Source organism: Ictidomys tridecemlineatus, chromosome 9, assembly GCF_052094955.1.
Source record: "Ictidomys tridecemlineatus isolate mIctTri1 chromosome 9, mIctTri1.hap1, whole genome shotgun sequence".
In the NCBI taxonomy this organism is placed as follows: Eukaryota; Metazoa; Chordata; class Mammalia; order Rodentia; family Sciuridae; genus Ictidomys; species Ictidomys tridecemlineatus.
The window spans coordinates 100776528-100791170 of record NC_135485.1 but is presented as its reverse complement, the minus strand read 5'-3'; the positions used below and the strand labels follow the sequence as shown (position 1 = coordinate 100791170).

At 37.3% G+C, this 14643-nt stretch overlaps 1 protein-coding gene across 2 annotated transcripts in view; it reads right to left on the bottom strand.

Moving 5' to 3' along the window:
• Nucleotides 1-14643, bottom strand: part of Slc39a8 (solute carrier family 39 member 8) — an 83678-nt gene that overhangs the window by 35566 nt on the left and 33469 nt on the right. For both annotated transcript variants that reach the window (XM_078021871.1, XM_021726645.3), the window contains 4 exons: nucleotides 14045-14207; nucleotides 6494-6663; nucleotides 3804-3926; nucleotides 3175-3339 (listed from right to left, as the gene is read on the bottom strand). In XM_078021871.1, coding sequence (XP_077877997.1) covers nucleotides 3175-3339; nucleotides 3804-3926; nucleotides 6494-6663; nucleotides 14045-14207 — 621 coding nt within the window. The remainder of the gene's footprint in view (nucleotides 1-3174; nucleotides 3340-3803; nucleotides 3927-6493; nucleotides 6664-14044; nucleotides 14208-14643) is intronic.

The following is a 14643-nucleotide window of genomic DNA, read 5'->3' as shown; positions in this document are numbered from 1 at the left end:
TGTCCAGAAAACAGTTTTCTTAAGAACTGGTGTAGTCCAGGCACAGTGGCACACACCTATAATTCCAACAACTAGGGAGGCTGAGGCAGGAGGATCACAAGGCAAGTCCACCCTCAGCAACTAAGCGAGGCCCTAAGCAACTTGGTGAGACCCTGTCCCAAAATTTAAAAACTTAAAAGGGCTGGGGGTGTGGCCCAGTGGTTAAATGCCCTCTGAGTTCATTCCCCAATATTAACAAAAAAAAAAAAACTGGTCTCAATATCATTTTTGCATCTCATCTCAAGGCAGGGGACACAGCTGCTATCCAAGCATGCACTGGATGTCTCTGCTTTCTTCAGTTGACCTCTTATTCCTGGAAGTATATTTCCAGAAGTCTAGTTCATTTTATTCTTTCAGTAGATTGGTAGTTTACATAGGTTTACGATCCCACAGTTATTTTCATTCAATATATTGAAGGAATTGGGCCACTAGCTTGCAGTGTTGATATTGGGAAATTCCACATCATTCACCTGCCAGTTCTCTTGTAAGTGCCCTGTTTAATTTCTCCCAAAGTTTTTAGAACATTCTCTTCTCAGATACTTGTGTGACTAGTTCTTCCTCTTTATCCAATTCTCTGCTGACCTCTTTAGGGATCTTTCCTGACCAGTCAATAAAAAGAAGCCCCCGCATGCCACTCTCACATCACCATATTTGATTTCTGTCAAAATACTTATTACTGTCTGATATTTTCTTGATTTACTCTTTGCTACATGGTCTGTTTCCACCAAATAAACTGTGAGGTCTATGGGATTTCGTTTGCTTCTGAGTCACCAGTGTTTGGGATAAGAGCAGATACTTTAAAATGCTTATTGAATAAATGAATGAAAATCCCGTTCACAGCAGTACTGCCAGAAGTAGAGCAAAAATAACCTTTTGATTGTATTCGTATGGTACCTAAAACAGGATCATGTCTAGGACCCACCTTTGTCAGAGTGCTTAGATTTAGTACAGACATGTCATCCAGCATAGCTAGTCCTAAACCAGGAGACTGACAACTTTAACTACATTTGAACTTTTGAGCAGTTCAATTTATTTGTTAAAAAATATACATATTAACCTCTTAAGAAGCTAAAGCCTTTGGGAGATCCTCCTGTGCAAATAAAAATATTCCTTTCAGCTCACTCTGATACTTGAGGCACATTTGGCAGGTAACTCAGCCTGGTAAGTTCCTGAGCAGGAATGGTTCTGACATCAGATTTTCCAGAGAGGTCACACTGAGGTTCTCCTATGGTTAAGGAGGTCCTCAGCCATCCAAATATTTTAAATCCACAGCCCTTTCTCTTCCATGCTTTGTGAAACAGGACTTGGGTATTCCAATGGAGAACTTGAGTTCAAGTCTGGACCAAGTTCAAGCTCTTTCTCCACAGAACTGTAGCCCTCCCTCAGAGTAAGAATTCAAGTTGGGCTCCAAATTTCATGGCAGAGTATCACCTCTGCCATCTAGTATCTGAAAGACTATTAATCATTGTTTAAACCAGCAAAATAACTGAATGACACTTCCTGAACCACCATCAGAGTTCAATCATGATTTCACTATGATCCAGTATTTGCCAAAAGTCTGTATAATACATATAGAATTAAGATATATAGTGCAAGGGAGGGGTTGTGATTTTCTGTTTTTGTTTTTGTTTTTGTTTGTTTTGTTATTGCTGTTGTCGTTTGGTTTTGGTACTAGGAATTGAACTCAGGATCATGTAACCACTGTGCCACATCCCCAGCCCTTTTTAAAGTTTTTTATTTTGAGATAGGGTCTCACTAAGTTGCTTAGGATCTTACGAAGTTGCTGAGGCTGGCTTTGAACTTGGTATCCTCCTGCCTCAGCCTTTCCAGCCACTAGGATTACAAGCATGCATCCCTATGCTAGGCACAAGGAAAAGTGTTAATTATCATTCTCTAAGTTCTGTCGGCTATGCCCTGCATTAAACTGTATCTTCAGAAAGCAATATCCTTGAGCCAAATTATCTTTTTCCCCCCTCCAAAAATAAATATTTATTAAGTTAAAAAGTTAATGTGGTCATCTTGTTTCTAGTAGAGTTACATGAGGAAGGAAATCCATAGGTTTCAGAAGATAGCCTCAGTACTCACTCGCTTTGACACTGAGGGTTTGAAGCTGAGGGTTCTTGGATTTGTTATGTCATCTCTCTAAGCCAGTCTTCTAATGATAATGGACTTGTACCCTAGGCTATGAGGGACAAATGAGGCAATTCACCTAATGTTCCATACATAGTCCTTGAGCTTTTAATAATTGTTGTGGCAATTATAAGAAATTATTTGAAATCCCAGAGACTCAGGAGGCTGAGGCAAGAGGATTGCAATTTCAAGATCAGCAGCAAATCAGTGAGTCCCTAATCAAAAACAAAAAATTTTAAAACAAGGACTGGGTGTGTAGCTCAGTGGCTAAGTAACTATGGGTTAAATCCCTGGTACCAAAAAAAAAAAAAAAAAGGGGAAAGAAATTATTTCAACATTTTCATATTATTTGCAAAATTTTGGTTTAAAGCATCATTCATTACATTGCATAAAATATTTTTCTCTTTGGTTTGTCGTAACACGAAAGTGTCTCTTCAAACACACAGGTAGGGAGAATTATACAACCAACCATGTTTTCTTTCTAGCAGGAGACTCAGGTCATTTGTCACAATAACCTCTTTCAGGTATCTATTTTCTTCTATTTCCGCCTCTTAGTTGGTTATTCTTTTCATTTTTAACGTACACCTTTATATTGTGTTTATCTTTGTAGCTGGTAATCTACCATTTACTAGCTGAGTAAACCTGGAGAGGTTATTTAACACCTTAAGCTTCACTGTCTTCACCTGTCAAATGGGAATTTGGAACATACTTTGTAAAAACTTCATTGAGAGACTCATGTATAGTTAAATAATCTTAGAGACCAGTGAAGCCCAGACCACTAAGTAATTCATAATCTCTTTTTTAAATCAACTTTGTTTGGAACAAATATGTAGAAGGAAAGTGGGGAAAAGATGCAAACTCACATTCTACTTACCTCATATTTATAGGAAGAAGTCGGATACACCAAAATGTAAAAAATGCTGGCGCTACGGTATTCACAGCAGTCTTTGCATAGTAAAAAGCACAGAGTACAGTAAAGGAAAAAGTGAAATCAACACAACATACCTGGAGAGAGATTACACTGACATTATCAAAATGAATATGTCCATTAGGCTCTGTGACAGCAGGATTTGCATAGCACGTCACACCATTGATTGCAGGTAACGTTTTAGGTTGATGCACTTTTTCTTGAGGACCAAAGTCGTCATTTCCAAAGTGAGTATGATCATTCTACATAAAAAAAGGAGCATGAATAGGTTATAAGACGAAAAAAAAAGACAGCTCACACAGACAAGCAAATAGTTTACTGCTTTTCATTTAAAGACAACACTTTTTATTTCTGGTCTTATGTAATGCACACTTTTTAGATTTATAACATCTCTCTCTGTTTAAATGTATTCTCATTTATTAGATTCTGTCGCTTCTATTTTTCATGTTAGGGTACATATACTTCTCTGTTTTGATGAATATGAATGGAATATAAATTATACACATCTGTTACTTGACATTAAATTGTTGGTACTTGTTCCAAATTCTACAATATGAATCAAGTATTTTCTTATACTTGTCAACACATTGACCTTTTCATTCTCCTCACACATAGGAGTCCAATAACATAATTCTAAGAACAAAATTCCTGCCCACATTAAGGAGTTTTAGAGGGTAACATATCACATGCTTTAAAGTCCATCTACCTGACCGTATGTCTTTAATAACATCTTCAGTGTTCTTTCAAAAAAGAAAAATATGTAAAATCCACCAAACACAGCAACTGCTTTCTCAACATAGTTGTCAACTTTAGGATTAAATCCAAATGCCTGAGGGAAGAAAAAGGGCAAGTCAGGTAAAACTAAGTAATTTAACTTGGTTTCTAGAAAATAATACCACAATCTGTCAGTATACAATTTTCATCAAAGTTCTAAGTCCACCTTCACATCCAAGTAATATCAGGAACTCACCTGCCAAAATCACAAAACAAATATTCTGAAATTTGAGGAGCCAAACCCTATGGGATGGCAGAGAAATCTTACAACCAGAAGTCATCCCATTAAATAAAGTCACCAGATGATCTCACAGTTTCCTCCCTGAAACACCTAGGGCAATATGGTTTTGAAAAAGTCAATTTTTAGCAGTGAAGAAGCAGCACTGATTCTCATCTTTATGAGATAATAGTAGATCTAAGTAATGAAGACAAAGGAGATATTGACTACCCACTTTCTCTAAAAGTAGTACATTTCCCCATGATATCCAGAGTAAAGAGAACTCTCCCCGGCTGCCCCACCACACACACAGAGAGAAAGATGAGAATGAAATAATCCAATGTTGAGGACAAAAAGACAAGAGTTGGAGTTTAAAGTCACAAAGAGTCAAGGTGTCCCTAACACATGGAAACATTAACTTAAATAAAATAGGGGCAGAGAGTTAATATGTGAAAAGTAAAAAAAAAAAAATCTAAATTTGTGGTATTATTTTTTGGGGGGGAGTGGAGTTGGGCTACTGGGGATTGAACTCAGGGACACTTAACCACTGAGCCACATTCCCAGACCTATTTTGTATTTTATTTAGACACTAGGTCTCACTGATATTTTGTATTTTATTTAGAGACTAGGTCTCACTGAGTTGCTTAGTGCCTCGCTCTTGCTGAGACTGGCTTTAAACCCATGATCCTCCTGCCTCAGCCTCCTGAGTGACTGGGATTACAGGCCTGCACCACTGTACCCAGCTTGAGATATTTTTATAAATACAGATTTTTGGGGGCGGGGGGTGGGAGGTATCAGAAACTGAACCCATGGCCACTTAAGCACTGAGCCACATCCCCAGAAGTTTTTTTTATAAATTTTTTGAGACAGGATCTTGTAAATCCTTAGGGCTTCACTAAATTGCTAAGGTTGTCTGAATTTGTGATCTTCCTGCCTCAGCCTCCCAAGCCCCTAGGATTACAGGCATGTGCCACTGTACCCAACCAGATTCTTTATACTAGAACATTTTCAATAAAATATAAAACTTTAAAATCATAGATGTAAAATCTCTAGTCTACATGTAATACTAGTTTGTTTAATTTGTGCGCATATGTGTGTGTGTGTGTGCCTGTGCGTGTGTATATGTATTTGGTGCTATGAACTGAACCCAGAGCCTTACACATGCTAGGCAAGTTCTCCACCACTGAACTACCTCCCTGACTCATTTGTTTAATTTCATTGGACTTAAAAGCAAGAGAGATGATAAATACATATAGTATTGTGTTATATTAAATGTATAAAAATTATTTTTAGTCATAAAACCTGCACTGTCAACTTAGCTATATTACTAGTCAATTGTATGAGTATATCAAGTCATTTAATTCTCTTGGATTTTAATTTTCCTCTCCATAATTGAAGGTTTGAAGTAAATCCTCTCCTATGTTCTTCCTGTATCAAACAATAATAATAAAATCTATAACTCTAAGAAGTTGTACTCCCAAATTTCCATAGAGAGCTGTAAAAACTAAACAAGGTTTCAGTAATTTTCTAAAACTTCCTGAAATATTATTTTCTCTCTCTCTCTCTCTCTCTCTCTCTCTTTCTCTCTCCCCCTCCTTCCCTCCCTCCCCATTATGTGTAGAGAGATACAGTCTGTGTATGCACAGATTTCTCTAGTTCTCCTTTATGACTTCCTCCTACAAATGTCTCTTTCTTTTTCTCTCCTCTTCAACATTTCCTTTCTTTTCTTCTCACTAATTTCCTTCTTCTATTACTTTTTCCTATATGGCCATTATATATATATATATATATATATATATATATATATATATATGAAATAAAACATACATACCACTTGAATACCATCCATGAATAGTGCATGGTAATCAATATCAGGTCAATAGCACGTTTTATCAAAGAAAAAAATAAGTCGCTATTTATTTTTGGCCCACAATTGATTTTTTTTTCCTTCAATCGAAAAAGAAGGAAAAGGGTTGTTAACGATGCTCTCACTGATCCTCTGGTAGTAAATATAGGAGGGCCTTTTGTGGTGTATCTTCAGTAAACCTGACATTGCATGCTCTTAAGGAAATAAATAAATAAATAATGAAACAGTGCCCAGAAAAATTAAATTCACCCAAATGCGAAGCACAATAAAGTGTTAACGGCCCTCAGAGGTGTCCCAGAGCTGTCTGAGCACGTCCTGGTGGCTGGCCTCCTAGAATATTAATTTTGTCTCTGACACTGACAGCCACTGCAGCTTCAGACAAGCTTTTGCATTTGCTATGATTCAGCTTTCTCTTATCCAAAACACTATAAACCAGACTGTAAAATTCTAAGAGAATTATGGAGGTTAAAACTGTATAAAATGCTAATGCCTTTAAGAGAAACAATTATTCATAGAAACCAACAGTCAACATCCTTACCTCTGGAATAAGTTGGAAAATTGCATTTGAAAAAAGGGTCCCAATAGCCAGTCCCACAAAATAGGTCAAAATTTTTGGGAAATAAGACTTCTTTATCAGTGGAGTCAAAATTAATCCAAGGAGAGATGCCAGGTTAATAATTGTCACTGACAGGAATCCATATCCCCAAACTGTGGGTCAGAGGGAAAAGGAAGTCACAATTAGTCAGAGCCAAGGAGCCAAATGAAACCTTACTGTACATCACTTGGAAAAAAACTTCTTCTTTGAAAGCTTGAAATGGAAACCTTCTTTAAAACCAAATTTTTGCAATGAAAATTATACACAAAACTGAGAGCATATAACAGCATAATATTAAGAGAAATAGTGTCTGACCTTCAGTCTGTCCTAAATCATCATTATGGGATCAAAGAGTTTTATAACTTGCAGGAACTTGGAAAATATCTGGAACAATGACCAAGAGTCTGAGGTCCACGGGCTCCACGCCGCTGAGTTTCATCTATGACTCAAGGCCTACTTCTATTCATGGAGCCTAGAATCTGGATCAAACCATGGTTTCTCCTACAAAGAAGCTTTCAATTTTCAGCTTTTGTAGGAAGATAAAGGAAGTGTGAGTTTCAAGGAAAAGATATGGGATGACGTGCAAAGGGCAGTGGTAGAGGTGAGGTGGAGTGTGTTAGCCTCCAGGTGAACATCACTGCGGAAGCTGAGCTTGTCATAAGCATTTGTCTGCAGACTCCTGAATGCACCTCCTGGGAGAAGACAGAAGCACCTAAGTCCCCCACTCCCTGAGGCCTCCCAAGACCTAGTGCATGAGACACAGGAAGTGAGCACTTCCTGTGGGGCTGGAGGGAAGGTGGCTGCATTGCACAGTTCACCTTGCCAGGCCCAGATCAAGGCAGAGATTCTTGGGACAGATGGAAGTGACGCATCTTTCATCTTTGGACACCCAGGGCCCGTTGGTCAACAGGTACTCAGTAACTGTTGCCTAGAGTGAAATGAACAAATGCCGTCCAAAGTTCTAGAGCTAAGGGTAGATGTGACCTATGACCACTGGGCCTCAATGTTCCCTCTTGCTTTAGAGAAATCAGTTTAAGGAGAAAATAGAAATGCAAGTGAAACATATGCAGTGCAGACTGAGACACAACATGCCACTGGAACCATGCAACGTGTGGCTTTTCCGATGGCCTCACACACTGTACACAGAGGACAGTGTGAAAGAGGAGAAAGCTGCCTCTACTGCCATTTCTTTAAAATACATAGAAAATACTTTTAAATATTGGACCAATTTTCTCCTGGCACTCTCAGACGAATTCATTGGTGACAGCTAAGGCTCAGTGGGCATTTGCCATGTGCCAGTACTGTACTAAGCCATCAACAGGTATGAATTCATTTGCTCCTCACAGAGCCCTGTGAGATGAGCACCACTATTACTACCTCCTTCATACAGTTGAAGAACCAAAGCACAGAGGGTTCAAGTAAGCTGCCCCAGTCCCACAGAAAGGAAGCTGGCTTTCCAACCCAGATCGTCTGGCTCCTGAGCACCCATCTTTAGTCCCATGCTTCATTATTCCTGTAGAGGTCATCCAACTTTTAAAAAGGCCAAAGGATTCAACAAAACTGTAAAATTGTGTCCTGAATTATGCCTCATGAATTATGCCTATGGAAGATTACTCACCATTATTCTAGTCCAGTATCCATGAATAAAAACACTTAGCAAATATTCACGGAGCCTAGAATCTGAACCAAACCATGGTTTCTCCTAAAAAGAAGCTTTCAATTTTCCGTGTGGGGAGCTGGGAAATGTGTGTGCCCATGCACACGCACACAGAGCCATGTACCAAATGAAAAGGACAGAGAATAAATGGCAATATCTCACTACAAGAACCATCACGCACTGACACAATGACTCTGTCTTCTCCAGACTCTCTCCTATCCGCTCCAGACCCTGGCCATGCCCTACAAAGTCTTCAACAACCCATCTCATTCCCATTTACTAACTTATCACCAAAAACAATACCAGGCACTCCCCTCAGACTCTCCGATACTATGTATCCACTGGTAATTTCCCTTAACACAAATGGCCCTCAATCCTATCACCAGCCTTCACACATTTATTCATCAACAAACACTTCTAATCTTATTGGGTAGACAAGATGTCTACGTGTTGAAAAATAAAAAGACATTTTTTTTTTTTTTACAACTGAGTAGAGGAAAAGTCACATACTTATCAAGCTTCCCCTGAGAAATCTTGTTCCAAATTCACTTAGTATCTCCATAAATAGAAGAAATACCAGGATCAATTTCAATTTGTCCATCTCCACTAGTCAATTCCGTAGACAATTGGTGACCAAAGCCTATCAATTCTGCTTTAGATATCTCTATCTTTCAGCTTCTCATTCTTCGTGCTTGTGGGAGTACAGGTCCTGCCATCTCTCACTCCTTCACCTGATGCAATATGACAGCTTTCTGTCTGGACTCCCTCCCTTTGATTGACAAGGCCTTCAAATTATTATACCAAGACATAAAAATGATAACTCATGCCCCTATTCCAAACCACCCTTCCTATACCTTTCTCCTCAACATGGTCTCCTTTGGAAAGCCTGTTTTCTGTTTTCTTCCTCCCTGAGGCAACAGTCTCTTGCTCAACAAGATTCTCACAGCTATTTGTTTGAAGTCAGCTGGTCAAAAAAAAAATCAATTCATCTCCTTATCCCATCTTTTTAATCTTCCTTGCCTTTGTGGACATTTATCAGAACTATTTGAGAAGCTGGGAATATAAGTCATCGCATGCTAGGGACATTGCATAGAGATGTCCCTTCATGTATTGGTAAGCCATAATTTGAAAAAATTAAAATCTATTTTTCCACTCAACTAAGAAACACCAAAGAAAGAACTGGTACGAACATTTTCCTTGTACTTTTCCATTTACACCTAGGACTTATTCTAAGGATCTGTTTCAGAGAGGATACTTTATATGAATTCTGAACCATTTTAATAGACTTCCAAGGAATATCAGTAACAATAGCTAACATTTACCGAATGCCCACTGTGTGGGTCAAAGAACTTCGCTTATTTTTAACTCATCTATTTTATTACAGCTGTATGAGATAGCTAGCATTATTATCCCCACTTTGCAAATTAGGAAATATGATTTTTATTATTATCCCCATCTTATAGGGGTTTTGTTGTTATTGTTTTTCATTGGTTGGCTGGTTTTGTTGGGAGGGGGGTTGGTTTTTTGGTTTTTGTTTTGTTTTGTTTTGTTTAGTAGTGCTTAGAATCAAACCCAGGACCTGTTGTGTACTACACAAGCACTTGAACATAAAACTATTCTCCCAGCCCCCCCAACTTTACAGATTTATAAACAGTCTAAACTTCAATTTCTGCCTGGCCCCACTCAAAGAGCAAGCAGCACAGATGGTGTTTAACAATGAAAACTCTGGAGGCAGGGTACTTATACTTAAAACCCAACTCTTCCCTTTACGACTATCATAGGCTTGTCCTTGACTTCACTAAGCCTCTGTTATTTAAATTGCAGATAAAAACAGCTCCTATCTCAGAGTTTTTATAAGAATAAAATAAAATAAATGCTATTCTTGTAACATAGTAAGACTTCAATAAATGTTGTTTATTATTCTTTCCAAAAAATGTAGTAAATATTTCATCATGTAAATTTTAATCCATTTAGATCATTGTTGTACATCGAAAAAAACAATAAACTTGGAGTTAGGTGCCCTGGTCTATCTCCTACCTCTGGTTATTATGCCTATGGAAGCCACTAACTCAGGAATGTGGGCCTAGGTCTTTGGTTTGAACAGAATAATCTTGAAATAAAATTCTATTATTCTTATTTATAATCTGAATTAAACAGTGGTCTGTGAACTCATAACAAAATGAGGCAATTTGGGGCCATGAAGTTATTGCTAAAATGTGGTTCATTTCTCTCCTAGAGATTTGAATTTACTATTAATCTCTTACACTCATTGATATAACTTTATATATATATATATATATACATACATACATACATACATACATACATACATACATATATAGGACTTCAAAAAAATCACACAATGTAAGATCTCTGACAAATGAGGCTATTTTATCTTCCGACTGAAATATCAAAATAAACACACTGAAAAAAATTATTGTATCATGACCCCATTATTGCTTTTATTTTGATTTTTTATTCCCTTGGATGTACTAAAACTTGTCTCTCTATTAAATGAACTGGTATATCAAGATTTGGAATCTTCCAAAGCAACTTCATACACATTATCTCATCTGATTGTCCTAGCTAGCCTGTGAATTGGTGATGCAGTTAATCATTTTGAAAAACTTTTCCTTGTGGGAAAATAGCACTGGACAAGGGCGAGGGAATAGAGTGAAACTGAGTAGGCTTATATAAGAACAAAGACATAATTGTACTACTGTGCCCAGGGCACTTATATATATTAACTCATGATGCTCCCAACAATCTATAGGAGAAGTGCTCTTACATCCATTTTTCCAATGAGATGGCTGAGGCATAGAGACATCAAATAAGTTGCTTAAGATCATACAACTGCACTGAAATAAAACAATAGATTGTCACATCAAAAAGGAAATATATTGCCAAATTAAATAGATTAGTAGTGCCAAGTACTCTGTTCTTGATATTGGATCCTCAATTCAAGTATTAGGTTCCTTTCCTGTCTTGTAATTAAGAATTATTGACTTTTCTCTTTATGACTTTACAATATTGACCCTAGAATTCCTGCTTCCCACTTCCCCGTTTTCACATTTTGGTTTCTGAACTGGAGTAACCTTTGAGCAGTTAAGGTTAAAAATCACTTTTGCATATAGGTAATTACCTACATGGAGTAGGAGATTTCCTTTTTCTGAAGTCTAGCTTCTTGTATTCAGAATTATCTCATGTTAGATATATTTTATTTTTTTTAAAAAAAAAAGATATATTTTATTTAACAGAACTAATAGCATTTATGTGCCAGATAATATTCTAAGTACTTGTCAAACATTAAGTTATTTAATCCTTATAACAGCCCTATGAGAAAGGAACTGTTTTAGATGAGGAAACCGAGGCATCAAGAGATTAAAGTCATGTGCCCAACACAGCTGGATACTTACAAAGCTGGAATTTGAGCCCAGGTGAGCTGCCTTCACAGTCTGTGCTATTATTGTCTATACTACTAGCAAATGTTAGAATATTAAAGCATTTGCAAAATTCACTTTTGAGTGTGAAGTATAAACTGTATCGCTAAACAGGCTGTATCGAAATATAAATGTTCTCTAGCAAAATATTTGCTTGAATAATTAGCAATTATTCACAATTGCTATTGGTTCAAAATCAAAATTGTTTTTATTCACAAAACTGATAATTAAGTTGATAACTTATGCTTGATGATTTCTATTCTTCATATGTATTAATATAGAAGATAAATGAGAACATGGACAACTAGGGTTGAATCTGGCTCTCCCAAACACAAGTTGGGTAACTTTCTTTGAGCAAAGGATTTCAAACCTCAGTTTTCTTGCCTATAAAAGCAAGTTTCTACATCATAAAGGTGTATATTAAATGAGTTAAGGTATGTAAAGTATTTGGTATCTGTTAAATAGAAAATACCACAGAATTTGGCTATTGTTAGTCATTATTATTGTTGTTCACATATAGAGGATTGACACATACATACAAAGCAATCCAAAAGTAGGTTAAATGATAGTTCTTGTTGAGTCTCCTCTTGTTTTCTCTATATTTACTCTCCTTGCAGTCTCTGTGTATACTCATGTTTGATGACCTTGCTCAGACCAGCATCTTGAAATGCCACCTCTATGATAATAAATCTCCTATCTCGATCTTTCCTTTGAACTCAACTGTGCGCACACCATTACCTACTAGATATCTCCACTTATGGGTCTATTTCAATACATAAGGCTGACTGTGCCAAATATTCTTACTCCTCACCACTCCCTTTTGTCTACAATGAATGGCTCCTCCCTAGTCTTCATCCCCAGAAATGGATACAACCATGTATTCAGCTTCTCTGGCTCAAACCTCGACTCATCTTTCTCTTTCCCACATCTGCCCCAGTAGCAAACCATTTTATCACAGTCTCCAAAATCCACTCTGTATCTGACCCCTTCTCCCTAGTTTTACTTTCTCTACCTTAGTCCAAGTTCCCATATCTTGAGCATCCACCCTTGGCAATAGCCTCCTGACCAATGTCCTTGCTTTTGCTCTTGCCCCATGACAATGCACTCTTCAAATTGAAAGTAGAATTCCCCCTTCAGGATTCAAATAAAACTGTGGCACTCCCAGTTTAGAACTCCATGTTGGCCTCACACTCTATTCACAACAAACTCCAATCAGTTGGGCCACACCCTCACAGGCCTCCCCCATCTGGTGTCCTCTGCTTCCAGGACAACACTTCCATCTATCTCTGTCCCCTCACTATGCAGACACACAGGCCTTCTTGCTGTTCCTTCCTCAGCCAAGCTCACTCCCAAGCTACACTGTCTGCTCCCTCTACCAAGAAAGCTCTGCCCACAGAGGATCTGCAATGGCCCACTCCTCCTCAGCCAGGACTCTACTCAGCTGTAATCTCACCCCTTGAACGTCTAAAATCTCATCCACCCACACCACCTTCTCTGCCTTACCTATTTTATTTTCTTCTGAGGATGCAATGCTCTGAAACTACATTCTCTTATTTGTTTAAATGTGTATTATTTTTCTTCTCTACTATGGGATAAGCCCCAGGAAGGCAGGAAATTATTTTTCATATTCATTAATGAATCCTTAATGCAGAAAACACTTATTGCATGAATAAGCTAATTAAAAAATGAAAATTAAAATACCCAGGTGGAACAAGTAAACAATTTTGGGATATTGAGAAATTGCATATAACTGGGAAATAGAACCATTGAACAACTGGTTTATTTCACTGGTGAAAGTACTATTCCACGTGCTTAAGCATGTGAACTGTATATTAAGCAACAATTACTTTTCTTATATTTTAAAATCTGTTCACAGCAGATTGTTCCTTAAAAATGGAGTACTTATGGCAATACTGTTACAGACCCTTGCAATCATTGCTGACATTTTCTTTCATCTAAGATTATTAAAAGATTAATAACTCCATCCCTTAAGCTTTAATCTAGTTCCCTTATCCCTTCACTAACAATAGCAGATACACTGGCAAGTTTTAGAATAATGTGATACAAAAATAAAAATAACATGGTAAGCAAAAGGTGATGGAAATTAATAATTAACTATAAGACAAATAATTGATATGCAATCCAATATGAATAGCATAGCATAAAGTATATATTGTTTAAAATCAAGGATTAAGGTTTACAAAGTCTTTAAGTGATACTCAGTATAATTCTGAGTCCACAAGTACAAGATCCTTACATGAATTTAATTCTAACTACTTTCAAAATATAAGTAGATTAACTAAAAGGAGAAAAAAAACAGGAAAAGAAGCATATTAGCATCATTTCATACTGATTCAAAGACATTTCAAATAAGGGAGAGAAAATGCTTCAATGTACCTTCTGAGAGGCTTGGTTTTGTTTTGTGCTTGGTCCGATCTGTACAGGGGTGGAAGCTCAGCTGTTGTACAAGTGCTGGACAGATGGCCGAGAAGTTTGAGCTGGTTATCTGGGAGGCATTTGAAAATCCATGAAGGGAAAAGATCTCAGCAGCAGATAAACACTGAAACAGAATAAACCCAATAGCACAACATGTTAATACTATAAAAGCACATGAACAAAGAGACATAGAATAGTTCAGCCAAAACCCACTACAGAAAAGTACACACCCTTAAAATAAGGAAATAGTCCATACCTCTTTACACCTAGAAAAAAAAATAGCACAAAGTCATCTTAATCAACAGCCTGCTGATACAAGATAAAAATGACAGATTGGCCTGTGTGCAAAGACTTTTAAAAATAAATAAATAAAAAATGGGACTGGGGTTGTGGCTCAGCAAAAGAGCGCTGGCCTAGGGCATGCAAGGCCCTGAGTTTGATCCTCAACATCACATAAAAATAAATAAATAAAAAAGGTATTAAAAATAATAATAATAAATAAATAAATAAAAACTGTGCTGGGGTGAGCCTTAGTGGCGCTCTTGCCTAGCATGCATAAG